At 43.0% G+C, this 26,051-nt stretch overlaps 1 protein-coding gene across 11 annotated transcripts in view; it reads left to right on the top strand.

Annotated features, from left to right (window-relative positions):
• Positions 1-3,194: 3,194 nt before the first annotated feature.
• Positions 3,195-26,051, top strand: part of KCNC2 (potassium voltage-gated channel subfamily C member 2) — a 108,056-nt gene continuing 85,199 nt past the window's right edge. For 9 of the 11 annotated variants that reach the window (XR_005828187.1, XM_040596468.1, XM_040596469.1 and 6 more), the window contains exons 1-4: positions 3,195-3,783; positions 3,889-3,949; positions 5,324-6,795; positions 7,479-8,209. Coding sequence is in view for 10 of the 11 variants with exons in the window: in XM_040596468.1 (XP_040452402.1) it covers positions 7,580-8,209 (630 nt within the window). In the remaining variant the exon portion in view is untranslated. Of the gene's footprint in view, positions 3,784-3,884; positions 3,950-4,920; positions 5,228-5,323; positions 6,796-7,478; positions 8,210-26,051 lie in introns of those variants that run through there. The other 2 variants (XM_040596460.1, XM_040596461.1) reach the window with 2 other exon arrangements.

Genomic DNA, 26,051 nt, shown 5'->3' with positions numbered 1-26,051 from the left:
GTCTTTTGGTCACAGTAGTGGGAGAAGCTTAAAGGTACACTTAGGATGGCAGCTCTGCTCTCAGAGCATTTCTTTTTGCATTTTGTCTTCCACTGTGCCTCTCCTTTTAATGCTGAAACTTTTTGAGTTGGGACATATGTCAGTTACTGCTTCATTAATGTGCTTTCTAGCTTGGAAGCATCTAAAAACTGAGTCTTGGGCTGAGCCGGGCACTATGCAAACTATTACACTGGGATATAATCCCTCCTCAGAAAATGTAAAATCTGATCTGGAAAAGGTATGAGAGAGAGAGGATGAGGATGGGAGGCAGGGAATATTATGTTAATGATACAAGCAACTAACACTTGATGTAACCACAAACATTTCAGGCTGCCACTACCCTAACAAATACCGATGATAATGGTTTGTAGAATGAAAATATTATTGAAAAGTCACGGCAAATCCTCATCTCTGCATAGGTTAGCAGGAGCACTAAGGTAGAGCTCTAGCTGGGTAGGGGTCTAAAATATGAGGATTTTCTTTGTCTAGGCAGCTCCTAAAGAGAAGATCTATAGAATCCATTCTTTTTTTAGAGAGGTCCTTTGAATCTCCCATGTGATACTTCTTGGCTGCATACAGTTTTATAAAAAATAATTATTACATTATATGGGAATGCTTCTTCCATTTTGACAGTCAACATTTACTAAAAAATACAATTGGAAAGATTTTGTCGTTGTGATCCTCCATCTTGAGAAAAAGCAAATGAGAACCTGAGTGGAACAAAGTGGCAGTAAGGGACCTCGTGCATGCCTTGCCAGTAGCTGTCTTGCAGACTTAAATGATGTTCCTCACTACGGCAATGGCAGATTGACTTCTGTCTCTCTGCCAGTCCTGCTACCTGCCAAGCCGCAAGCTAAGCAGAAGGGTGGGGGTTACAAAACCCAGAGCCTGAATTCCCACGAGAGCCTGGCAGCGGGCTTGTAGCCATGCCACGGCACGTGCGCTCTGATCTTGAAAATACCTTCTGAAGAGGGGTGTGAAACTCTCGGGTCACTTCAGCTTTCAAAGCTGGGGGATGAAGAAGGTGTTACAGCAACCTGATGTCAAAAAAACAGGGCCATGGGTGGCTGTGGCAAGGTCTCTGTTGGTCACTGGCAGGAACATGCTGTTTACCTGGAGGCAGAGGTTTTAGGCACCTCTGTTGTGCTGTTACAGTCTTCAGGCTGTCTGCTTATTCTGCAGAAAAAACCAGGGTGTTCCAGACCTTTAAAGGCACGTGTCTTTCTCATTTTGAGCATGTAAAAGCTTAGGGAAATTACCATAACTAGCTGGCAGAAGTTAGGAGGGTATCCACCCTTCCTATGGGACACAGATGTTACAGATCAATCCCTGCTGTAGTTTCTGTGGTTTGCCAGATCAGAGAAGTCCAGGACCTAAACAACTGTCTCTGTTCTGGGTTCCTACTGCAAGAGGTACCCAAGGCCTTAGACAAGACTGCTGATGCCCCAACAGCCCCGCTTCCTCCAGCCCAGACACATCCCTCCACAGCTCCATTTACACCCCATGAGCACAGGACAGGTACGTGGCCAGGGGCTGGTGTTGTACAGTTGGCTGTGCTGTACCTGTGTTCCCCAGCCCAGGTGGTGTCACCTGCAGCAACAGCAGCCTCTGAGCCCACACCTTTCCTGTTGCTCCAAACTAGCCTTTTTCCGCTGCGCCACCCCCCCCCCCCCTTTTTTTTTTTTTCCTTTTTCCTATAAGGTGTAGAACAACTAAAACACTGCCATTCAAAACAAATAGGGAAAAGATCTCAAGCGTTATGAAATGTTGCAGAAATGTTTACAAGATCAGTGTGGACATGGCACATTTTTTGACAACCGAGTTTAACAGCCAATGTGACCCATGCGGTTTTACACTGCACTTAAGTATATAAGCTGACTTGTTCAAAGACATGCAGAGACTCGAGAAGGCAACCCGGAGTTTAACAACCTGATACTGTTTTCCTTATGCTGGGCTACTAACTGAGTGAGGCTGCCTCTGCCAAGACTTCTGTACCTCGGCATGACCTTGCGTGGCTCTTTGAGGCTCACCGGCACCTTGCCTCTGTGGAGGATGTGCTGACGAAGCTACCCACGACGGATCTGATATTTCCCATCTGTCTCTTCCCCCATCACGAAGGGTAATGGTCCAGTTTACAGGTTATAGCAGAAATCCGTGTCAGCACCTCTAACTTTTGCAAGCAGGACTGAAGCAGAAGCAGAGGAGATGCAGTGTTTATCTCCTGAGAATACTGTTCTGTTTCCATGGCAGTAGACAGCTCAGTCCAGATTTGGGCAATCTTGTCTGCAAAGTAGCATGAAAAAAATTAGGAGAGAAAAACTTGACTGCAGCTGAATGGAGGCAGTCAAAATTAATCAAGCTTGCATACAGTGAGATTGGGTCTGCTATATGAGACTGCAGATGCTACAAAGAAATCTCTTTGCTTCCTGCATGGCGAAGACATCTGATTTAAAATCTGCCTGCCCCAGTCACTGAGACTTCGAGGGAGACTTTGGCCACTTACCTTCTGAAGTGGCTTGTGAAGCTTGAAGAAGCTTGTGAAGAGGGATGTATTCTGAAATCTTTTGAGCACCTGTGGGAGGACTGGAAAACTGAGAAGACGATGAGAACATACAGGTTGGTGTGCTTCAGGCAGGGTCTTAACTTACAGCAGAGGGAGGCACGAGGATTTCCAAGGGAAAGTGCAACTGTTCAGCTCGGAGCTGAGACAGGAGCTGTGTGTGACACAGGGCTGCAGCTGGAGTGAAATTTCACAAGGTGAAATGGGCCAGTCCCAGTTCTACAGCGATGCTGCTTCATACTGCCCTTCCCAACACCCTTTTCTTTTGAAAAGAGAAACCTGAAGCCTATTTTCATGTACATAAAATTTTACGCTTTACCATCCCCTCCTCACTGCCAGGGAAGGCAATGACTTAACCATGTAGCATTGGTTGTGCTGTGGATTAGTAATTAAGCAATGCAATTAGTGCTCACCTGTTTTTTCCTACTGTGTGTCACGTGCCTTCTCAGGAAAGCCCAGTCTTGGGTTCTCCAGTTTTATTTTCCTTGATAAATATAACATACAAGGAAACTTTTTAATTTTTCATTTTTTTGATGAGAGAATGACATTCCCCAGAATTTCACAAAGAATTGAAGATCTGGGGTGGGGGAAATAATGACAACTTTCTGCTGTCTTTGTTTCCAGCCCCATGCAATTTAACTACACCATGGCTCCTTAGAGTTGTATTTCACAGACATTTACTTAATCTATTAATTCTTTTTTTTTGCAATTTCAGAGTAGGGTTCTGACTTACCATCAGTGTACTTCAGTGTAATGTGGCTGTCATGTTCTGCAAGATCTGTAATGAATTAGTGTATGTAACTGTAAATAGTAGAGATGATTATAAATAGTAAAAAAGAACAGAAAATACGTGAAAGAAACAAGTAGAAGCTTAATAAAATGTTACTGACAGTGGATATTTAAAATAATTAGTTCATTTACTTAGTCACTGACTAAACTGGTATAAATTGATATTTTGGCTGTGATGCACTGTCTTCAATTATAATTTTCCATTATAAAATTGATTAACTTTTTTTCTTGTTTCTCAATTACAACATCATGTGAAAAATATGAAATGGTGAGCTGCACTAGAAAAACTCGGTGGCTTCTGCTTTCACGTCCTCCTCAGGAAGACAGATGGTAGCTGGGCAGGTTAACCTTCCCAGGGACCCCCCTAGACAACAGGGACAGAGATCCTCCATAAGGTGATTCAGAGCACGACTGTAACTGGGATACACCGCATTTGTCCTCATATTTGTTTTTCTTATCCATGAGTCCTTTTTTCTGTTTATTCTTTTCTTGTTAGACAGCTGGTAACCCAATGACTTTGCATTGCAGTACTGAAGCTTGCAGGAAGAACGATTGCTGCTAGTAAGTGAACTGCTCATTTGGCTTGGGTTTCTGATAGCGGTCTTAGCATCTAATTTTATTGCTTTGTTGGTTAAAACAACATAGGACCTTTCCTTTCCTAATACCTATCCAGCAGGGGAAATTTGTTGTGTATCGCTTGGCATCACACACTTTTTCAAAGAAAGTTCTAAATCCTGAGCTATAGAAATATTTCCACTTAACTTCTACATTAATATGTTTTTAAAAGTATGTGTAAATAGTTTTTGGGTTTTTTTTTTTTTCATTTTGCAGATATATTTCATGGTAAGACTCACTCAGGAGGTGCATTTCTCATATATGTCTCGTGCAAAAATTCAAGTCAGTCTCTTGTGTGGCAAAATTAATTCATCTATGTTATGTAGGCAACTGCAATAAAATATTGTCATTCAAGAAAATGTTGGCTCTGGAAAGTCAATGTCTAATATAATTTCATCCTCTATTGAGGAGTCTGCCACATGCTGAAAATACAATGAAGTGTGACACACAGGTAAATTAATAGCATTATTATATAGTAATGGATATGCTGTAGAATGTGGACGTTTTGATGTGACTGAAGGACTATTATATTCTGGAATAGACCATTCCTTTTCTTATCAATTGGAAAAATTATTTCTGTGGCTTATTCTTCCCCATGCAACAAAAACCTGTGTGCTTAAGAAGTCTGAACCATAAACAAATTGCTCATAATACATGCCTTTTTCATGGCATTGGCATTACAGAGTGTAACGAAAGTTTTTGTTGAGATGCTATTCTTGTTAGTCTTAGGTTTCTTGGATATTTGGGTGGGCTGTGGTTTGGGGTGGTTTTTGGGGGGAGGGAAGGTTTGGGGGCTTTCGTGATGGGTTTTGTTGTTGTTCTGGTTTGGGTTTTTTGTTCGTGGTGGTCTGGGGTGGTTTTTTTGTGTGGACAGGAGTGCTTGCCTTGCAACTTGAGCACAGATGGTGGGACTTGAGCAGACAGTGACAGTTCAGAGAGAAGTTCTGGTATTCTGTGATGATACAGTTTGTCTAGTGTTTTGGCAGCTACTGCCACCCCATGGTTTTCCATAATGGATGAATGCTGCAGAGCTCTAATACATTGCATTTCTCCAGAAACCTCTCGTAGGTCAGAAAGAAGACAATGAATATTCATTGTCTCACTCCCTCTTTCTCTATGTCCCCTTTTCAGAAAAAGCCCCTCCGCAAAGACCAGCGAGTATGGCATGAGCAGCGTTGCTTTGGTTTAGGATGGGTTTGTCCTTTCCACTGGATTTACAGCTATGTAATTAAATATTAATTTTGGCTCCCAGGAGTTTTCACTAACTGATTATATCTGGTTTGGCAGGATATATTTTGACTTTTTTTTTTTTTTTTTAAGGAACTTAGAATGTACATCTGGAGAAAGCTTTTGAAACCCGTTTCTTAAAGCTGCTGCTGCTTGGGGAGTCGATTCACATTATGGATGCCACATATAGACAGATCTGGGTTAAAGCAGTCTGGTCTATGCACAGCATCCTCCGAGCATCGCTTCCAGCTGAGCTTTGCCCTCCCAGCACCAGCAAGTGCCCAGCCGAAGGCTCTGACGCAGAAGGTAGACATTTCAGATACCCATTATTCCACTCATTACCCTGCTTCCTGCCAGGGAATACCCTCGGTGTGGAGGAAGATGTTTCTTTTGAGGAAGTGGCAAGAGGGATCACCTCTCCCTCGTGTATCTCCTCTCTGGGGCTGGAAGCTTCTTTCTCTTTGACCAACCCAGCTGAAACCAGGCATCAGTACAGCAGTCTGTCGAAAACAGCTGGCTTGGGGGCAGAGACCTTGGCACAGGCACTGGGCTCCCTCATCGATCGCTGGGGACCTCCCAACTTCCATCCCTCCCCCGCCGCCCCAGCCTCCGCCGTATGAAGCATACCGAGGGCGAAGTGTACCCCCCCACCCCCCCCCCCCCCCCCCCCGTATCTGTTTTTTTCCAGCTGATACAAGGGTTGGATGTCCTCCTCTTGAGCCCTCCCTCCCCGACCCCCGAGGCCGGGGCTCCTCGGGCTGCTGCCCCGGGCTGGAGCTGGCCCCGGGGGCTCCCCGGCCGCCCCCCGCCCCGCAGGCCGAGCGGGGCGGGCGCTGCAGGCACCGACCAGCCGGGGGCCGGACCCGCTCCCGGGGCTGGGCAGCTCCCCTCCGCCGTCACCTGTAGCGGGGCGCTGCCATCCCTGCGTTCCTCCGGCACACGCCTGTCCTCAGCCCCGCTCCCTGCCCGCGTGGTCCCCCGAAGTGAACCAAAGCTGCGCGCAGCGGGGAGGAGGCGGCGCCGCCTTGTTTCGGAGGGATGTGACATTTGTTTTCGCCGTCGCCTCCCTCCGCCCCAGAGGGCTGCGAGTGGGGGGCTGGAAGGGGCGCGGGGGCCGTCTCCTCTACCCCCGCCCCGGGGAGGAGCCTCAGCCCCAAATGAGGTGCGTGTCCACCCGCGGGTCCGCGTTCCCGGAGAGGCGCTGGGAGCGCGGCAGCCCCGTCCCCGGGGTGCCCCGACCCGCCGCCCATGGCTCCGCCTGCCGCCCGCGGTGCCGGCTCGCAGTCCCGGCGGGGAAGGGCTGCGTCTCCCCCGTGAAACGATGGGAGCGGGGTCTCCGAGCGGGCGGCGGGAGCCGCTTTTGCGCCTTTCGGAGTTGAGCGTGGAGGGAGGCAAAACAGCTACCTGAGGGCGGAAAAAACCAAACATCCCCGAATCGGAAACCCAACAACAAGTAGTTCTCGCCGGGTGGGGAGGCACGGAGAGCGGCTGGGGATGGGCGTCCGCCGCCGCTCGCCGCCGGAGCCCGCCTGAGCACAGGAGCCGCGTTCTCTCCCCTGGCGAAGGTAGCGGCGGGGAGGGGGCGGCGGGGGGAGGGCTGGCGGCGGGGGGGTGGCGGGAGGGGGCGCGGAGAACCCGCGGCAGCGCGGCGCTGGTGCCGCCGGCGCTTCCCCGAGATGCGCGCTCGCCTGCACCGTTTGTCTGGGAAAGTAGCGAGCGTGCTGCAGCTTTGCCGAGGGTGTGCGTGCTGCCGAGCTGACGGGGGCTTGGTATTTCTTCCCCAACGGCAAGCCCTCCCTCCCAAAATGGGGGGGGGGGGGGGGGGGGGGGGGCGGAAGGAGGCAAATCTCTAATCCCCCTCTTTTTTTCTTCCCCCTTCCTCCTCCTCGTTAAGCTGTTAGGGTAATAAAAGAGAGATGCCCGTTAAATAATTAACCGCACACTTTCTATTTCATCAGCTCGGTTCACGCAGCCCCGCGAGGGAGCAGGGGGTGGGGGCGGTGGCGGATCCGTACGCGGGAGGGGCGGCGGGGCCGTGCCGGTGCTTTCAGGGCGAGCGGGGGGAGAGCCCGGGGCGGGCGGCAGAGCCCCCGCGGGGGGAGCGGGCCGGCGGTGGGCGCTGCCGGCGGTGCGGGGCGGCGGGAGATCGCGGAGCGGGGCGGGTTGTGTCACGGCGGGGAGCGGAGCCCCCCTCCCGCCCGGCGGTGCCCGGGGGGCTTCTCCTCGATTTCTTCTGTTCGCGTTTAAGGGAGAAGCTCGCCCCCCGCGGACCTGCCCGCCACCGGCTGCCCCCCCGCCGTCCCCGCTGCCGCCTCCCGCGCCCGCCCCAGTCATGTCCGACCCGGAGCGATGGGGAAGCTCGAGGACAACGAGAGGGTGATCCTCAACGTGGGGGGCACGCGGCACGAGACCTACCGCAGCACCCTGAAGACCCTGCCGGGGACCCGCCTGGCCCTGCTCGCCTGCGAGTCCCAGAGCGAGTCCCCGGGCGGCGAGGAGCCGCCGCCGCCCCCCAACCCGCCGCCGCCGGCGGGCGGCTGCCCGGAGCCCGGCAGCGGCTGCAGCCCCCGGGGCAGCGGCGGCGCCAGCGAGTTCTTCTTCGACCGGCACCCGGGGGTCTTCCCCTATGTGCTCAACTACTACCGCACCGGCAAGCTGCACTGCCCCGCCGACGTCTGCGGGCCGCTCTTCGAGGAGGAGCTGGCCTTCTGGGGCATCGACGAGACCGACGTGGAGCCCTGCTGCTGGATGACCTACCGCCAGCACCGCGACGCCGAGGAGGCCCTCGACATCTTCGAGGCACCCGACCTGCTGACGGGCGAGCCGCCCCCCGACGGCGACGACGACGACCTGGCCGCCAAAAGGCTGGGCATCGAGGACGTGGGGGCGGCCGCCGAGGGCAAGGGCGGGCGCTGGCGGCGGCTGCAGCCCCGCGTCTGGGCGCTCTTCGAGGACCCCTACTCCTCGCGGGCTGCCAGGGTAAGCGCCGCCGGACGGCGCTGCCGCCCAAGGAGGCTGAGGGGCTGCCACGGGCCCCTGCGCCATGGTCCCCTGCGTGGGAGGCAGGCGTGTGGGGCATCAAGGGGAAGCTCGCCCCGCTTGGGGTGGGCAGACAGAGGCGATGCTTCAGTGGGCTGCTGCGTGGGGGTGATGTCGGCCCCCGTGGGGCGGTGGCGCTTGTCCCCTCTGCATCTTCAGGCAGTGTCAGGCAGTGAGGGGATCCTGCTGCCCTGGCATCCCCCCCATGGGAGTGTACGTGGGGTGAGGTGGGAGCTGTGCCCTGAGGAACCTGTGAGGGAGCCACACTCCCACACACACTCTCGCGCACACACACGGATCCGGCCGGGGTGGCAGGTGGAGGTGCGTTCCCTGGGGGACCCGTTTATGTGTGTGTGTGTGGGTGGACAGGAACAGCCCCAAGGTGCCTTTGTCCTTCCTGGGCACCCGCGTGGAGGTGTGTGTGGGGCCAGGGCAGCTGGCCCTGCCAGGAGGCCATCATCCCTCCCCAGCCGTCAGAGTACTGGGGTTTGGGGTGAGTTTGGTGATGGCGGTGCGGGAGAGTGACCTCAGCCCTTTCCCAGCTGTGCTCGGCCGGCGCTGGGAGGTGATCTGAGTTCAACAAAGCAAGTGTGACAGGGGGTCACCCTGGCTCTTCCTCCATTGATTTCTCAGGGTGACCCTTGCTGGCTCTGTGACTGAGGGTACGCGTACAAGGCAGTAAACGATCGTACTAAATTTCTGTTCTTTAGATAGAGATTTTAGATTTTGATGCTGACTGCTTTCTACTTCGTTTTGGATGTTAGTTCCATCTTTTAGTTGCTGTTGTCAGTGGTGAGGAGGGTTTGCTTTCTATCCCAGGGCTTTGGAACAAACAAATGGTTGTAATTCCTTTGAGGGAAATATACAGCAGTGCCTCAAATTTAATGACAAGAAAAGAAACCACCAGCGTATTCTCCCCACAATAGAAGGAAAAGAATTTGGAAAGTTCTTGGAAAGGAAACATTTGATTGTAAAATGGCAGTAAATGTTTTGCAGCATATTTACTAGGATTCCCCTGAAGTATTCAGAGCTAAGCTTTATCCTGCAGAAAGTGCAGTTATGGTGGGTGTCATCTCCTGATCGGTTCCATTGATTTCACTGGCAGTCTCTTGGATGCGACCATAAGCCTGTGCTTAAATGACTTCTTGAATTGTACCCCATGGCCTGATGCCGTTTCTATGAAAGTTAACAACTCCTGTGAGCTTAGTGAGGTAAGTTAAACAGAAAGTAAAAGTCCTCTTAGTTATTACTGTCACTGGCTGAGTGCCGGCGTTGTTTATGTTTTAGAGGGTTGCCCACCAAATACATTTTCCCTTGACAGCTGGTTCCAGCTGATACTTGAAATACGGTTTTAATAAAGGATCGGTTCTGAAGAAAAAGTGCCAGAAGTGTCTCTCTTCGCTCATCAATGACATACTCACATTGCTCGCATCTTAGCTGTCTGGATCATAAAGAAATTTTAGCCCTTGGTTACCTCACAAAACAGTAGCATGCATGGTGATTGCCCCGCAGGTTGTCTTTCGCTTGCTTCTTTCGTGGAAGGTCGCTGATGGCGTCAGATCTGCAGCTTTCATGGTAGGGGACCTTTCCACTCAACTTTGCTGGAGAACCGAGGAGTGCAGAGGGAATGTTAAATAGAAGATACCACGAGAAAAAGGAAAGTAGGTGTGCTGATCGCAATTGCGCCCTGGAGCTGAAACTGTCATTAGGGTTTTCAGTCCTCTTCGGGCCACTCCTTGAGACAGTCTGTGAGCACTTGCTTTCCAAATTTTCCGTCTGTACTAGACCATCCCAAACTGTCAGTGGCTTGGGTAAAGATATTTTAAGTTTGCAAAATGAATGTTGTAATTCATGCTATAACAGAAAATTGTGACATGGCCATAGTGATTTCTTAGAAGGTAAGATACGTATCTTTTTCTAACTTAAAAACTGTTTTTAAGCATTACATTCTGATTTCAACCCCAGGCAGCATCCGAGTTGTAACAGCAGTGTCAAATCAGTGTTTTCATTTTCTTCAAGGCTGGTACTCTGTGCTTGATCTTTCAGGTAGGGAGACAACTTTGATAACTGCAGGCAAGTTTTAAAGCATTAAAGTAAATTTGTATTTGAGGACTAGGATGCACTTAGTAAGTGCTCTTGAACACAGTAATTTAAGGTGATGGTAGTAATCTTAGCTTGGAACTGAGACATTACTGTCAATTCAACATTTTCCCACACTTGAAACAAAGACATTATTTTCTGAGTATTCTGGCAAATACACTTTTGTTTTGTGTCAGCTGAAATGATGACTAACTAAAAACGCTTGAGTGAAATCCTGGCCTTACTGAAATCAAGACAAAACTGCGAACATCAATCTTTGCCTCATAGTGTTAGCTACTGACTCATGCAGCACTTAGTTATGGTGAGGCTGCTCAGTGGTAAACTTTCTTAATATCTGTGATAATTATTTTTTTAGCATTACTGCCTGATTTAACTTTAGCAGTGTCTTTTTCTGGGAAGTATGATGATGATAAAAATGGGTTATTTTCTATTAATGAAATGGTACTTAATATTTGTGATTTGCTTTATCCTAAACTGTGATCTCTAAAAATAGAAATTTATAGAAATTCAAATATAAGTTGCCATGGTAACCTATTGGGGGATAGTGCACACACAAGATTATTCTAGAAAGACCATCCAGTGATGTTACATAAATAGTGGGACTAGTTTGTTGGCAAGAAGGTTTACTTTATTTGAGATTCTAAAAAAATTTTGAACTTCTAGTGTATGTAGTTTGATGTTTGGATAGCAACATCTACCAAACATGATGGGTTTTGTAAATGCAAAATGTAATCTGTGTACCTACAATTGCTTTGAAACCTGCAACACTTTTCTTTGTTTACCAAGTTCAGGAGTTCCGTCTGAATATTGTTTCTGCTTTCATTTTATCATTTTGGATTTCATAGGCTGTGAGAAGAAATTAAAAGAGTACAGCGCTACTGCTTTCACTCCAGGCTTAATAGAGCAATCATTCACGAACTGGTATTTGACAGAATGCTATCATGTCAGTGTGGAAAGCTACTGGCATAAGATACTGTCAGAGGAGAAGCGCTGGGCAACTAGATTCTTCTGTGTGTTGGTTTAAGCATCTCTGAAACAGACACTGATTATTATCTGAATCAAACGTGTATATTGTGAGTTTTGCTGGTTAATACCTGTAAATGATTTTGGTATCCTTTGATGGCTTATAAGTGCAAAAAACTCATTACACTTCAGTAAAGTGCAGAAATACATCCCAATAGTTTGTAAGATAGTACAAGAGATGTAATTAAGCACTGAATTTTTTAAAAGAGTGTCTGCAGATGCCCAGCAGGACCTAGAGTGTCAGCCAGCGCTAGTCTCAGATATCATATTTCAAATTAATTCAGCTTTTAAGGCTTTTTACTTTAGAATTGTAGTTGAAATGTGATGCTGTTTAAAGGAGTAAATACTATTTGTCATTGATTTCCTCCTCCCCCCCCCCCCCCCCCCAAGGATTATGAATTACTCACATACTTGGTGCAGGAGCTCAGAAATGGCCCTGGGGCTCACAAAGTTCACAGCTATGTATCTTCCACTTTCTGAGAAGACTGTAAATCTGTTCATGGGTCAGGGGACAGTGCCTGGGAAGTTTGGTAGCTCAGCAGTGCGGGAGTCAGTGTGGCCCGGGCATCCAAGCCTGCGCTCCCTGCAACACCCTGCTTTTTTCAGCAGCTGAAGGCAAGTTACACAACCCATTTGCTGTATGGTCTTTATCTGTAGGAAAGATCATAATTACTTGGTTGGCAAGGGCAGGACAAAAACAAATGAGCGAGTTTTTGTAAACTTTGCTCTAAGTATTCACTGAAATGCAAATAAAACTACAAAAGCCTTGCAGCTTAGGTATCAAGATACTTACACCTTGCAGGAGTTCTTAAAAACACTGATCTTAGGCTGCTTCATCATGAGATGAACTGGACTTGAGCAGTAATTGTTGGATGGAAACATGAAGTTCCTATCTACTGCTTTACATGAAGTTACGTTGTCAAGAGACTCCTTTCAGTGTCTCGTAACATCGACACTAGCCTTGAACATTTGGTGGGGTTGGTTATAGGAAGAATCAGGTGAAATGAGTGAGATGGGAGAGTGAGAAAATTTTTGTAGATCCCTTTGAAAGGCTAAAGCTGCAGTTATCATACTAGAGAGCATTCTTAATTTAAGTCTTTATTTGGTGGCTTGCTTACATTCTCTCCAGGTACCTAGATACCTGTCATGTACTGTGGGGAATGACTGGAGGGGGTTATATTTTTAGGGCTTTAGCCGTTTGTGATGCAAGACAGTTTTTATTTTTGGTGGAAGCAATGCTGCTGGAGTGGCCTGAGGTACTGTGAATGGAGTGGTGAAGATAGGTTTATCTCAGAATGTATGTTTGTAGATTGCTAGTGAATAGCAAAGTTTGTTTCCTTTCTTAACAAATAGAAACTCCCTTTAATTTATAAGTGGAAATATTTTCTGTCTTTTATTCAACAAAGAAAGCAAGTATATTTGAGATGTTACCATTTAATAAATTTTTAGTTATGCAGACATCTATCTTAAAATGGTACAAAGAAAACAGTAAAGGCTGTTAAAGAAACTGCAGAGGGTATTCCTTTTGCCATGTTGGTAATCAAAGCGCTGAATTTATTTTTAAGTGGGAAAAGAGCCTGTTAGATTAAATCGGTGAAAACCAGTCATTCTGCTTGAAGCATTTAGCCTATAGGAGCTGTCATTTTTAAAGAAACAGTGAGATTTGTTTCTAATGACCAAAATTATAATGCATCACTATTGCAGATACTCATATGTTCTGTAGGTCTGTGTATACATGGGATGACTGAATCACATTGTAAGTAATTTTTGTTCATTTGCTTCTGGCATGCTCAGCTTTTAGAAGTCTTAACTGGAAATTGTGGCTTAATGCATGACGTATTCAACATAAACTAGCTTGATCTACCTTAAATGTAGATGGTATCTGATGGTACTGACACATCGGTGAGGTAAAATCAGCAAGATTTCTGCCTTCCGAACTTCTGCCTTTTCCTCTACAGCTGTTCTGCCTGATGCTGCTAGTGTTTCCATGGAAACAAGCCAGCTCTTGGCTTCCTCTTCCCATTGAAAACAGCCTTCTCACTGTCACTTACTCATCTGGGAAAAGCATTTTGTCACTGTTCTGACATAAATGCCACAGAGATGATCTGTCCTGTCGTTTCAGAAATAGATGCTGTTACGTATGTGCACGTGCATACACAGCCAGATTCATCCACCACCGACTCTGAAATAATTCAGTTAATGGACTTAGGCTGCATTTGCTTTGGTGTAACTGGAAATGGAAATAGGCTTAACATACACAAGCCAAATATTAACGTTGTGAGAAGTGTTTTTGGCTGAGAAAGTTGGCAGACCACGTTCCCTTCCCGTATGTAGTTGATACGCATTGTGCTGTCTGTCACGTTTGTTTACAGCAGCAAAATTCTTAAATGGTTTACTTTGGGGATGAGATCTTATCTTCAAACTGATGAAGATGGTGGTGGGAGGAATAGCTCACAACTTCTGGTAAATATTGTGTAGGTTTCCACGCTACTGTCAGATGAGGTATCATGTTAACATGCCATTGTTACATGATGCAGTCAGGATATGAAAAAAAATGAGGTAATAAAACTGGTATCTTTGAAGCCCCTGTATTCTTAAAGTGTCTGGTACTTAGTCCAAGGTAAATGTATCAGTCAATAAGTTTTGAAATGGTTAGCATTTTTGCTTGTTTTGATGAATTTGTGTTGAGTTACAATCAGATAAGTTCAGAGCTCAGACTAGTCCCAAATCTCCCAAATCCTTGATTAGTTTTCTTCACTGTAGGAATTCAAAGATATTTTAAGGGAAGTTTGTGTAAAACTTGCTTGTCCTTTTCTCCTTCAGTGATCATGGGCAGAAAGTGACAGTTCTCTTCCTATGAAGTTACCTTGCAATTGGGGTAGAAGGATCAGAGAAGAGGAAAGGCATCCCTATATAAATTTTTAATATTTTAATAATCTCTTACAAAGTGCTGTCCAGTAGTTTTAAGATGGAAGAAACAAGTTCTTCTCATTATCAAGTGCTGTTTCAGCGTTGTACATATCTCCAGAGACGACAGCTGCTCATCCTGCACTTCAGACTCTTGGCTCATCATGGGGAAACATGATTTCTTTCTGCCCCAACTGGAATGAAAGGGTTTATGCTCTCTATATTTAGCACCTGATGGGGATAGCATGTTCCCTTTTAATTCTCTTTACTAAACACTTCCTTAGACCTCGCTTCTGGCAACGTGATTTACGTAAGCTTATTGATTCAGTGTAGAAACTTGTGGGGATTTCTGCAGTTTCTTGTTTGTTTCTTTGTGTTTTTAACTGTGAGTAAAGTAGTGAGGCAAATAAAATACAGATACGGTAATATTTGGAATAGCAATGTATCAGTTATCATTCTGCTTAGTACATTTCTTACAGTGATACAATTCCTTTATACACACTCATTTTTTCACAAGCACACACCCTTTCCAGTAGAAATTAGTAATTGAATAGGAATAAAAAACTATTTTAAAAGCAATGTTAGGCAAGGCCGTTCAAGAATTTTATGTGGAAAGCAAATAGGGAAGCTACATCCACTCTTAAGTGTCCTGTTATTTCCAAAGAGCCTTTCTCCTGGAGCAAGGGCTGAAACATGAGGGTATTTCACACATCAGAAATAATTTAAAGTGGTGAACACAAAGTACAATTGTGGAAGCATGTATGGACATTGGCAGTATTTATCAAATATGATAAAAGGGAATCTGGCTGTAGGAATGACCTAGTACGTTTTCTTCCCTATCCTGACGTACACATGTGTGTTGATGTAACTAAATGGTAATTTTGTCAGAGAGCACTGTTGAAATAGCTGTAGAGAACAAACATGAAATCACACTTCTTTTTTTTGTGGTTCTAAATGTGTTTAATCAACATCTTGGTTGGTACTTTATGATGACTAAAGCACTTTTGAAGGAAAGACTCCACTTCCATCTGTTAATCAGTAGTGTTAAAAATAGGATGCCATCTAATCACATGAAATACAATTTCTTGTGATTTGTGATGTGCTTTACAGAATTTTTGACTGAAGTGGTGGCTTGAAGCTTAAAAACCAAATTATCCAATGATGTATTATAACCACGTGTTGTTTTTTACCCCCTTGCCTTTAAGTCGAAAATTCCAAGATATTGCTGTGGTTTTGGTCTTTTTACCAGTAGGTTAATTATTATGGTTGTGTAATAATTCAGTCCTTTCTTATTACAGACAGCCTTTTGTAGTTTCTTAATGTGAGAAGGTGAACCTTAGGTATCAGGTCTCTGACATACCCCTGCAAACTTCTGTGAACAGAGAACAGCCTCTTACCCCAGTGCTGAATAATGTGGTAAAGTTCATTAATATGCGTTAAATCTACCACACAGTATCATCTAGTCTTATTTCTGTAATAAGTCTAGTTTAAGTGTTTACATTTTCATGAGTGTATAGCATACAGAATAATTTCTATTTATTTATTTTTCCTGTACCTAGTCTTTGAAAAAGGGGACGTATCCCTTGGAGTTTGTGGGTTTGGTTTTCGTAATTTGTAAAGTACTTGCTGTATAGCAGTAATCTTTTTTCTAAATGTTTCATCCTTATCCTAAGAGAAATAATTCTTTAGGAGTGACTTCCACTACACTAAAATGCTTGCTTTGGTAAAAGCACAAGGCTGCTCCGATACTAGGTGTCTGATAGGACGTGGGATTTTACAGCAACAGAAATCAAATGTTGAAACTCAATTAATGGCTGAGAAAATTCTTTTTTACTGAACTGCATTGGAGAAGATGAAGTTCAGAGAGTGAAGAGGGGGGCTGCAGAACAGTGCTGTGAAATGCTGCGTGCACGTTGTTGCAATAGCAAGGAGCACAATCCGAGTTCCTGGTGATTTTGTAAGGGGACTGCGTTGGTGCCTGCTGCAGCACTGGGTGAGAGCGCTTAACCATCCCGATGGCATCCTGCTGGCGGGTGCTCTTAAATAGAGGGAAGAATGATGTCTTCTAATTATATGTGTGTTGGCCTACTTAATTTCTCAGCTCATAAACGTTCACAAAAGGTATTGGGCTTTTATATCCTGTCTACTATAAGATTGAGGGTAATCAAGTACGCAGTAATTAGTATTTTGTATAAAGCCAGTGAAATAACAGAATTTTTGAATATTTTTTTTAAAGTCGTGGTAAAAATGATTACAGGACAATGTAAAGGAAGTTTTTAAAGTATACAAATGTGTGGGTATAAACTTTAGTTCTTAAACAATACCAAAGGAGATGTCCTCATTAGTCCTTATTTTTACATAGGTATTAAAAAATCCTCTGGACTTCTCAAGTGATTTGTCTGTTTCATCATCTTCATTGTCACTTAGTAATCCTTTAGCCACATGAATGGCAATTATTTTTAATAACTGATTTCAGGAGTGTCTTTATTTTCACAGGATAATGATTGTGAGGAGCTGAAAAAGTTAAGACTATTTTTTTATATCATTCAAAGTGTTACACAGGTTTTTTTCTGACAGGAACTTTGAAGTAGTCTAAATTTAATTCAGATACGCTTTGGAGAAGAACCTTATTTGTCTTCCTGGTTTCTATTCACATTTGGGAACGGAGTTTTCCTGCACTTTAAATTCTAGGTCTGATAGCTACCTTCAGTTTTCTATTTGAATTTTAGGATGTAATTGATGTGCAAGTACATCTGAATTTCATCTTGAATATTCTTGCATTAGCCTGGGGATTTATTTAAACAGATTATTAAAAACTCAGTGGGAACCAGGTTTTGGCTCTACAGCTTCCTGAGGAGGGGAAGTGGAGAGGGAGGTGCTGACGTCTTCTTCCTGGAACTCGGCGACAGGACGTGCGGGCATGGCTCAAAGCTGCGGCCCGGGGAGGTTTAGACTGGATGTTAGGAAGCATTCCTTTACAGAAAGGGTGGTGAAAAACTGGAACAGGCTTCCTGCAGAGGTGGTCAATGCCCCAGGCCTGTCAGCGTTTAGGAGGCATTTGAGCAGTGTCCTTAAAAATGTGCTTTAACTGTTGGTCAGCCCTGAACTGGTCAGGCAGTTGGACTAAATGATTGTTGTCGGTCCCTTCCAACTGAAATAGTCTATTCTATTCCATTCTAAATAAATACATTCTAGCCTTCCAACCTTTTTTCCCTTACAATGGAAAATCAAGTCCTTTACTTATAATTATTGATTAATATTTTCATGATTTCAAAAATAAAGTGTATATAATAAATGGCATATAATAAATGAGAACAGCATTTTTTTGGGATAGAAATCAAATAGGCTAGGATTTTGGCACAGGTATTGGAACATCAGCTCTGCTGTGTAACTCACTAGCCGTTCATTATCTGGTAATACTTTATGTTAAAAAAATTGATTTATACAGCTTAGGCCAGTAAATCTTCAGCATTTGGCCAGTAAATTTTATTACTGGCTATATTTGAGGCTATTTGAGTATCGTTTTAAATTTGAGGACTGAGACTTTTGACAGCAGGCTGGAGTTATTTTGCTGCTTGCCTAGGTGATGTACCTGTGCAGCTTGGAGAAAGAAATGGTCACGTTTGTTGTCTCCAAAACAGGCATGTGAAGCTGATGTTGCAGTGACCCGTGAATGCTCAACAGAATTGGTTTGATGCATTGCAGCTACAGGGTCTCCTTGGTTAGTCATTGCATGTTTAAAGTTGGTGCCTCAATAGTAGAACAAATGAGCTGGGGGAAATAAAAAGGAGGAAAGACTTGGTAAAAGGGAAAATTGCATCTTGGTGAAAAATGAGCCACAATGGACTGCAGCAAAGAATGCATTTTCATTATTTTGGTATATCACAATATAGCCAGCCAAACCTTAAAACTTGAAAAGGCATTTTACGTTTCATGTGTGGGGTTTTTTTTAGTGACATTCATCACTTTAAGGATGGAAGATCTTGGGTTTTCTTTAAACTGCAGGTTTATCTACTCGTATTTCTTGCAATTGCTGCTTCCTTAATCTTAAAAGGAGAAGGGAGCTTTGATCTTTTCAAAATTACTTCCCTAATGATTAAGTTTATCACATTTTGGAAGCAGCTGCTGTAGGTAGGTGCAGTCTTGCAGCTGGTCTCCACCTCAATCCAGGAGCTGTGACAGCAGCAAGTGTCTCCCAAAACTATCTCTGGAGGCTCTCAGAGCTGATTCTTGGTTACCTGTTTACTTACTCTTCAGCCCTACCATGTCACATTCAGTTTCTTGCACTGTCACTGGGCCAGTGACTGGCTATTCTAATACTTGTGAATCAATGCCTTGGTAGTAAAACTAACCATTCTGCTATGGTTTGAAGTACGATAGCTATAGGTACCTCTCTACTATTAATACTATCTTTAGTAGCCAGGTTAGCAGCTTTTCTCTGAAAGTGTGATGGCATGCATCGCTTAGTGAAATGAAGACTCAGCAAAATGTGAATTATTATGTATTCTCAACAACTTAGAGATATTTAAATTCAGTATTTGGTAGCAGAAATGTACCCATTAGTCTCTAGAGAAGTGCAGATGTAGTTCACGTTGGGTTTGTGTTTTGTTTGGGCAGCCTACCTTGCACTAAAATCCTGGCAGATTCGTGAGATGAAGGCAATCCTCTCTGAAATAATGCCTGCTTTTGGTCAAATATTAATAGTTGACTTTCTAAAATAGCATGAGGAAATTTATTAAACTCCTGTCTTGTGCTGCTACTGTTTGTGTAGTCCTGGAAAGTATAGATCGGGAGGTGTGTATTAGTAATTCTAATGAACAAATTTTGCAAATCTTATTTTGTTTGTTTACTGGAAATGCAATTTAAAAATAACAAGGTAATTGTTACAGTTTCCTAACCATACTGTAAGAAAAAATGTTGGCTCCAGAAAGGCAAGCCTTGTCTCTGGGTGGGAAAATGGCAATGGTGGAGGCCAAAGGAAAATACATGACCTGTTTTTCGTTGCAGTTCTACTGCTCAGACATGTACAGTGTGACAACTGTGTGCACTGCAGAAACAGGGGTGAAATGTGAGTCTGAGACAAGGGAGAACAGTTCTGGTCCTAGTACTTTCAAACTTCAGGTGGTGTTTTTATCCAAAAATGGATGCACATATTTGTGTGTGTGTATGCGTGTGTATGCACAGACACACACACACACACATATATACATTTCTAAACAAATGCCTATATTATTGTTCCTAACCTCTAATTCTGATGGTCAAGAAGATAATTTTTTTCTTTCCCCCCCCACCCCCCCATTTGTCCTTGAAGATTTTAATGAAGAAGGCTGCATCCCAAATCTCATAACTTAATTCAGTGTTCTTGCTTTTACTTCTTTAATTCAGCTGCCAGCTAGAAGCTCAAGTAGAGCTTTGTGGACTGTCTGAATATCTTGCTTTATTAGGATATGACAGATCTATCTTACTGGATATATGTATATACTAATATATTGGCTCACAGTATTTTGTTAATCATATTTGATGATAGTAGTGTTCCATTTCTTTATACATTTTTCTCTCACTTAATAATGGGGAAAACCTGAAGCAGTGATGTAACTAAAGAAATCTTGCTTTCTGTGAACGTATATCCTATGGGTGGCTCTCGGGGCTTCCTGCACATGGCATATTATAAAGTCTCCTTTGAGTGCAGATTTGTTGCTGTCAGAAGATTCTGAACTCACTTTACAGCTTTTTCTCACTGAAGGTTTTGATCTCTGTTTATATAGGCCCTTTCTTTTCACAGTCCTGTACAGATTTAATTGTTTTCAAAATATGCATCCGTTGGTGTAACTCTATATATAGTTATAAATGGCCAGTTGGTTCAGAGTTCTTAGGTGAGGGATCAGTAAGTCTAGGTTGTTAGAGTTGGTGTGTTGGTTGGTTTGTTTTTTTAAGACAACAACAAAAAAACCCCGAAACAAAACAAGCTGAAGTTGCTTTTCACTTGGAGGTCCTGACAACTTAGGACAGCTTTTCTCAAGAACGCACTTAGGTTTACACTTGTTACGTCAGGAAGCAGAACTGCTGAAGTTACGTGAGCTCAGGAACAGGTTAAAAGAGGAAGCAGAGGCTGAAGGACTCTTGTGACTGGGAGGAGGTTTGACTGATGTGGGGAAATCCCCCCACACTTGAGAGCTCTCTGCCTTTTGTGCAATGAATATTGACTCAAGGTGTAAAATGTTTTAGTGTTTTGTGTAGTCCCTACTGCATTATGACATGCGTTACCTCATTTAAAAAAATACTTAATTATTCCAAAGCAAACCCGTATTTTATGGTGTCCATTTTATGGAAAGCACCTATAAAATGTAAATGAGACTAGTCTTTCTATGTCTTTATTTCAGACATCCTACTACAAGTAATTGTATTGCTTTTATATTTTTATAGTTTTTAATATAAGTAATTATATAATTATATTGCTTTTATAGAGTTACACAGAATGGCTAAAGAAAACCTATAAAAAGGTCAAGTTCTTCTGGCAAATTATCTAGAACTGTGCTAGAACCCTACTGATTTTTGTTGTAAAACCTATACATTCGTTACGTTATTTTATAAAGCATTTTAAGAAAATCATGTCTCCCAGGGATGCAGCTTTCCCTTCTTCAGCAGAGGTAAGGGGATACATTAAACACAATCAGATTTGGCCATCATTTTCAACAGGTTGAAATGTTGATAACATAATGATTTTTCATCTTTGAAGTATTGCAACCTGTTTTATTATTAATTTATCTGTATTTTTTAATCTACTTACTTTTTTTTAGAAGGAAGAGAGGATCAGTTCAAGTCAAGTTCATACATCTCTGCTTGCGAGGAGTTCTTAATAAAGAGAAACACAAACCCACAAAAGCAACATTTAAGCAGAAGATGCAAAAAGTCATAGTATGGTGAAAGCTGTGAATGGTGTAGGGATTGTGTTATGATGAACTCATTTGGTCAGGCTAGGTGGGGCATGAAGAGTGAAGAGGGCTTAGTGACTAAAGTTCTGGCAGGGAGTTCTGGAGGCCAGGTTTATATCTTTGCTGGGCTGTAATGTCTTGTGTGGATCACCTTATCTGCAAACTGGGATGGTACAAATGTTTTCTTACCTTAGAAAATAAAAAAAGTAACTTAAAAAACCTATGCAGTGTTCAAATAATGCAATAAAAATAAGGGGGAATTGTATTTTAGTTGGTAACTGTCAAATATAGTGCAAAGGAAAGCTTAGGTACTTTTTAATGGAGGTTGGGGATTGTTTGCTGGTTTCTGTGCCCAAAGATTTAAGCATACATAATCATCTCATGGTCCTTTCTTCCCCGCCGCCTTTATTTTCCCCCCAGTGGATATATGGTGGGAGTAAACTGGGGCTGTGTAGTCATTTGGATATATGTAGTAATGGGTATGGGAGGAAATTCTCATAATATATTGATAATTTTGTTTGCATAGCAGAGTTGGAAGAGTTACTCAGAGAAGGCGGCATACATCCCACACCTGAACGATATGGAAAAGAGAGAACTTTGACTTCAGTAAGAAAATGTTGTCCATTTTGTGAACTGACTGAGGCAGGGTCTCCATGGCAGAAGACTTTAAACTCACATTAGTGAATATTGCTTTGTAGGACTGAACAGGAGATCGAATTAAGGTGAGGCCTGGCACAGATACAGTTTGTCAAAGGTTTTCCTCCAAAACTTAATGTTAGCATTTCTGAAATAAAAGGTTTCCGGAATTCAATACACTTGAAAACAACATAATTTGCCATTGTTCTCACAGAATGCTGAATGTTTGCAAAGACATTTGGTATTTGGCCTGCGTAGTGAAATTCTGGCACAACAGAGTAGAGTCTCTTAAAATGAGAAATATTGGTCAATCTTTACGGTTGGCTCTGCTACTGATTCGATCTGCAGTATATTAGAAAGATTGTTAAATATTTTCAGTGATCTCATGTTGATTCTTGGTTGTGTGCTGTAGCTGCTTTTGAAGTGTGGATTGATGGTGAGCCTTAGCCGCCAGATACGGGGGCAGTGGTTGAGCGTGCAGGCTGTACTTCTAAGGGATACATTTTCTTAGACTTTTAAGAAAAATTAAAAAAGGGCAAGAACCCAAAGGAATGCCCAGTGTGAGCAATACTTACGGTAGCACTTAATTTTGTGTTTCAGGAGCATTTGCGTTGTTCAGTGAAAGCTAGTTCCTAATATCTTCTGCTTTTTAATATGTTAATTAGTTGCGCTCAGCTATATAGTCCATCATATTGGCTAAGCACATGGTAGTGTTGTAATGGAGTTACTGTAAATTTTGGTAAGAGATTTTTCCAAAGGCATAGGTAATACCCAGTCCTTAATTCTGAAGTAACACCCATCTCTGTGTCTGCTGCTCATGTATGAGAACTCTAGCTGTGAGTTCTCCCAATATGCGCGAGTGACTTCTTCCTATATAGGTGAATGCATTTGGAGTAAGATGTTGTTTAACAGTTTATTGTGAAAAAAAGCGAAACATTTTGCTAACTTGATCAGAAGCCTGAACTGTTCTGTAAGGCGGAAGCCGTGGAGAGCAACAGCATTGCCATCAAAATCATTGAAGTGTGTTGAGGATCTGCCTTTACAGATCCCTGGGGGCACCAGTGATGTTAGTTCAGTTTTATCCTCTTTCCTCACAAACACCCCTTCCTAGTTTAGCATTATATGACTTTTACATATCAGGGAAGCTATACTGAATTATTACAGGAAATTCATTAATAGTTTAACTGCTGTGTTTCTGGAAAAAAAAATATCTAGCTGTATCTGGCCAAGATTTGTGGATGTGCTGATACTGGCTGATTAATTCCAAAAGGCGGCGGTTGACAAGTGTTAAAGTCTACTGTGATCATGGACCCGCAAGTGATTTCTCCATTCAGTTAATTGCTTTGGAACAAGATGCAGGATAAAAGGGAGCTCAGTTTATTTTTCTGCCTTAAAAAATAATTGCCTATAGTCTTGACAGGAGAAGGCTGTGGTTTTGGGATTTCTTCGGAGGCTTTTGAGGTTTGAAAAATTCTTCTCTAGTGAGTTGTTAATAGTTGCATAAGGCAGGGCTGGATTTCAGCCTGATTCCTTAAACAGAGTAATGTCTGATCTTGAAACAATATACAAGACTTTATTTAGAATTGAATGCACGCTCCCAAGCAATAAACCAACTGTAAAGTATTTAGCAAGAGAAGATTTATGGAATTATAGCTTTATAAGTCTGCCACATATCCTTTCTCTTCTGCATATGCACCACGCTGATGTGCATGGTTCTGAATTTGGCAAAGCCAGTTCTGAACCAGGAGTGTAGGACAGATCTTGTTTCACATTCACCATGTAACTTTAAAAAACAAACCTTCTATTACAGGAGTTTAACGTGAAAAAATAGTTCCATGTATTCCTAGTGATAGTTCAGAATTGTTGGCATGGGAGAGTAGTTTGGCTGTGAAAAAGCTGCAAGCTGGTAGCCATGATAATGAGCTGCAGTGCTTTTAAAACTGCATTTGGCACTAGATGTTAAGAAGGTCCTCTTTTCACTGATGTGATATTTATTAGAGTGAAAACCCTAATATCTTAAAATATTTTTGAGACTTACCAAGCTAAATACCTTACTTTTTGTGAAAATTTGAGTTCATAGTACAGTTCTGGATCAAGGGTGTTTGTGTTTAAAAGGACACTGTGCTTTCTGCATTAGTCTGGCAATCTCTGAATCAGCAAAGGATTTCCTGGAATATGCAGGGAATCCGGGGCAAACTGAGCATTGTGGAATTGATAAGCTAGGTGTGCTAGAGGATTTGAGTACTCCTATAAATAGGAAACCAATCCAAAAAAAACCCCAAACATTAAGATCTTGAGGAGAGAGGGTTTTAAAGGAGAAACCTAATCAAGAGACACTGACCAATAATGGTACATTTGAAATGGCAAGTTAAATAAAAAGGAAGGCCAGGGGAGAGAAAAGAAAAGGCCTGTTGGGAAGGGTTTTTTGTTTGAAGACCACAAAGTAAGTAAGGCTCAGGAAATTAGCGACTGGTATTTGCCTGAAATACAGGTTGTGTTGGTTATAGTTGCTTCTGGATTTGTCTTATTCTGCTGCCTAGGGAAACCAAAATACATATTAACAGTTTTGCAGGGTGAACTATTTGCATTTATCGCAGTCCTTGGGAATTCTTCAGATGATTAGAAAAAAGTATTGGTGGGAGTAAGGGAAAGGAGAAGGATCAGGAGAAGCCTCAATGCCCATCTGTACTGAGCTACACAGTCCTCTTAGGCTTCATTATACACTTGGTCCTTTAGTTCTGAAAAGCAATATATGAAAAGTTTCAGTTCACCGTGAATCTCTGAAGCTGTATCTGAATAGCAAAAATTCAGAGTACCTTTGTAAGCTTCAAAATATGATCCTATATATACATTCACTTCTTATTTTTCTGGAGTCAGTAGCTCTTGACTCAACAGTCTTGATACTGTGCTTGTGTGTAACCTCTCTATCAAACGTGGTGCTTGTTCTGCATTATTTGTAGCATTTTAGATAGGAGATTTTGAAGTTAGATGCCTGGAAATATGGAACATTTATGGCATTAAGGTGTGGCTGTGTTAGATAAACCACACAGAGTTAAGTATGTACCCGTATGTACCAATATTATGAATGTTATAGTATGGTGATTTTCAAGAAAACTGAACACTTTTATTTTCGGTTCATAGGAAAGTGAAAAATAGGTCATATTAAAGAGAAAAGGCTAATAAGTTAAATGTTTAATACTTGAAATTCAGGAAAACCACTAAGTAGTGTTAAGGTTTTTTTGGTGTTGGTGTTTTTTGTTTTGTTTTTTTCTCTATCTCAAAACATTTTTTAGGGCTGTTGTTGGAAGAACACTATTACTAAGGACAATGATTCCACTTTTTTATGGTATTAAACCGTAGCAGAAGCAGTTCACTGTAAAATTCCTCTTGAAAATAATGTAAGACTCCCACAGCCAAGCAAAGGATTTCTGTTCTAGATTATTTACAAGCATGACTTTAACCGGTATCAGAATTGGTTAAGAATGATGAAGCAAACCACCTCTTAAATATATTATAAATCATAAAGACTACATATCTCAAAAACTTTTTTATTGCCATAATGTAAATTTACTACAAAAATAAAATATCTATAAAAAAGACCTCTACTACAAAGCTTCAGATAGCTTTTACGACACTAAAACCCAGGAATTTGTATTAGTCTGAGCCTGGGACTCTAAAGACCATCACATTCCTGTATTCCAGACAACAGCTGAGAGAAAATTTAGTCCTTTTCATTCTACTGAGAAAATAATTAAAAAAAAAAAAAAAAAGAGGGTGCGGGGGTGTTGAACAGTTTCTTCTTGACATTACCTTTGACCAAAGAAAAGCATAACATAAGGTCAAAGGAGGAATACGGGCTTAGGAAACAGGTTTATAAAGTTTCTAATTCATTCATATTTTCCCTTATTAAAAGAGGGGGAATCTCTGCACCAGGACATGTAGAAAAAAATTGACATTGTCTTTTAAAAGTTCCAACCTGTCACTTTACCTTTCCTCTGCAGAACAAGACATTAGCCATTCTTGACACTATGTTTTGTGGTTCTTCCCCAAAAAATAAAACCCGCTGTTAGCTGATACCACATAAATGGAACTTCTGCAGAAGACTAGCCCCCAAGGGACTAGAGCTCACCTAATTTACTTATCTTTCAATAACTTCAAAATACTCCCTTTGTTTTAAAAAGTAG

This window comes from Falco naumanni, chromosome 5 (assembly GCF_017639655.2).
Source record: "Falco naumanni isolate bFalNau1 chromosome 5, bFalNau1.pat, whole genome shotgun sequence".
In the NCBI taxonomy this organism is placed as follows: domain Eukaryota; kingdom Metazoa; phylum Chordata; class Aves; order Falconiformes; family Falconidae; genus Falco; species Falco naumanni.
Note: the sequence above shows the minus strand (reverse complement) of the source record. Positions and strands in the feature narration are given on the sequence as shown.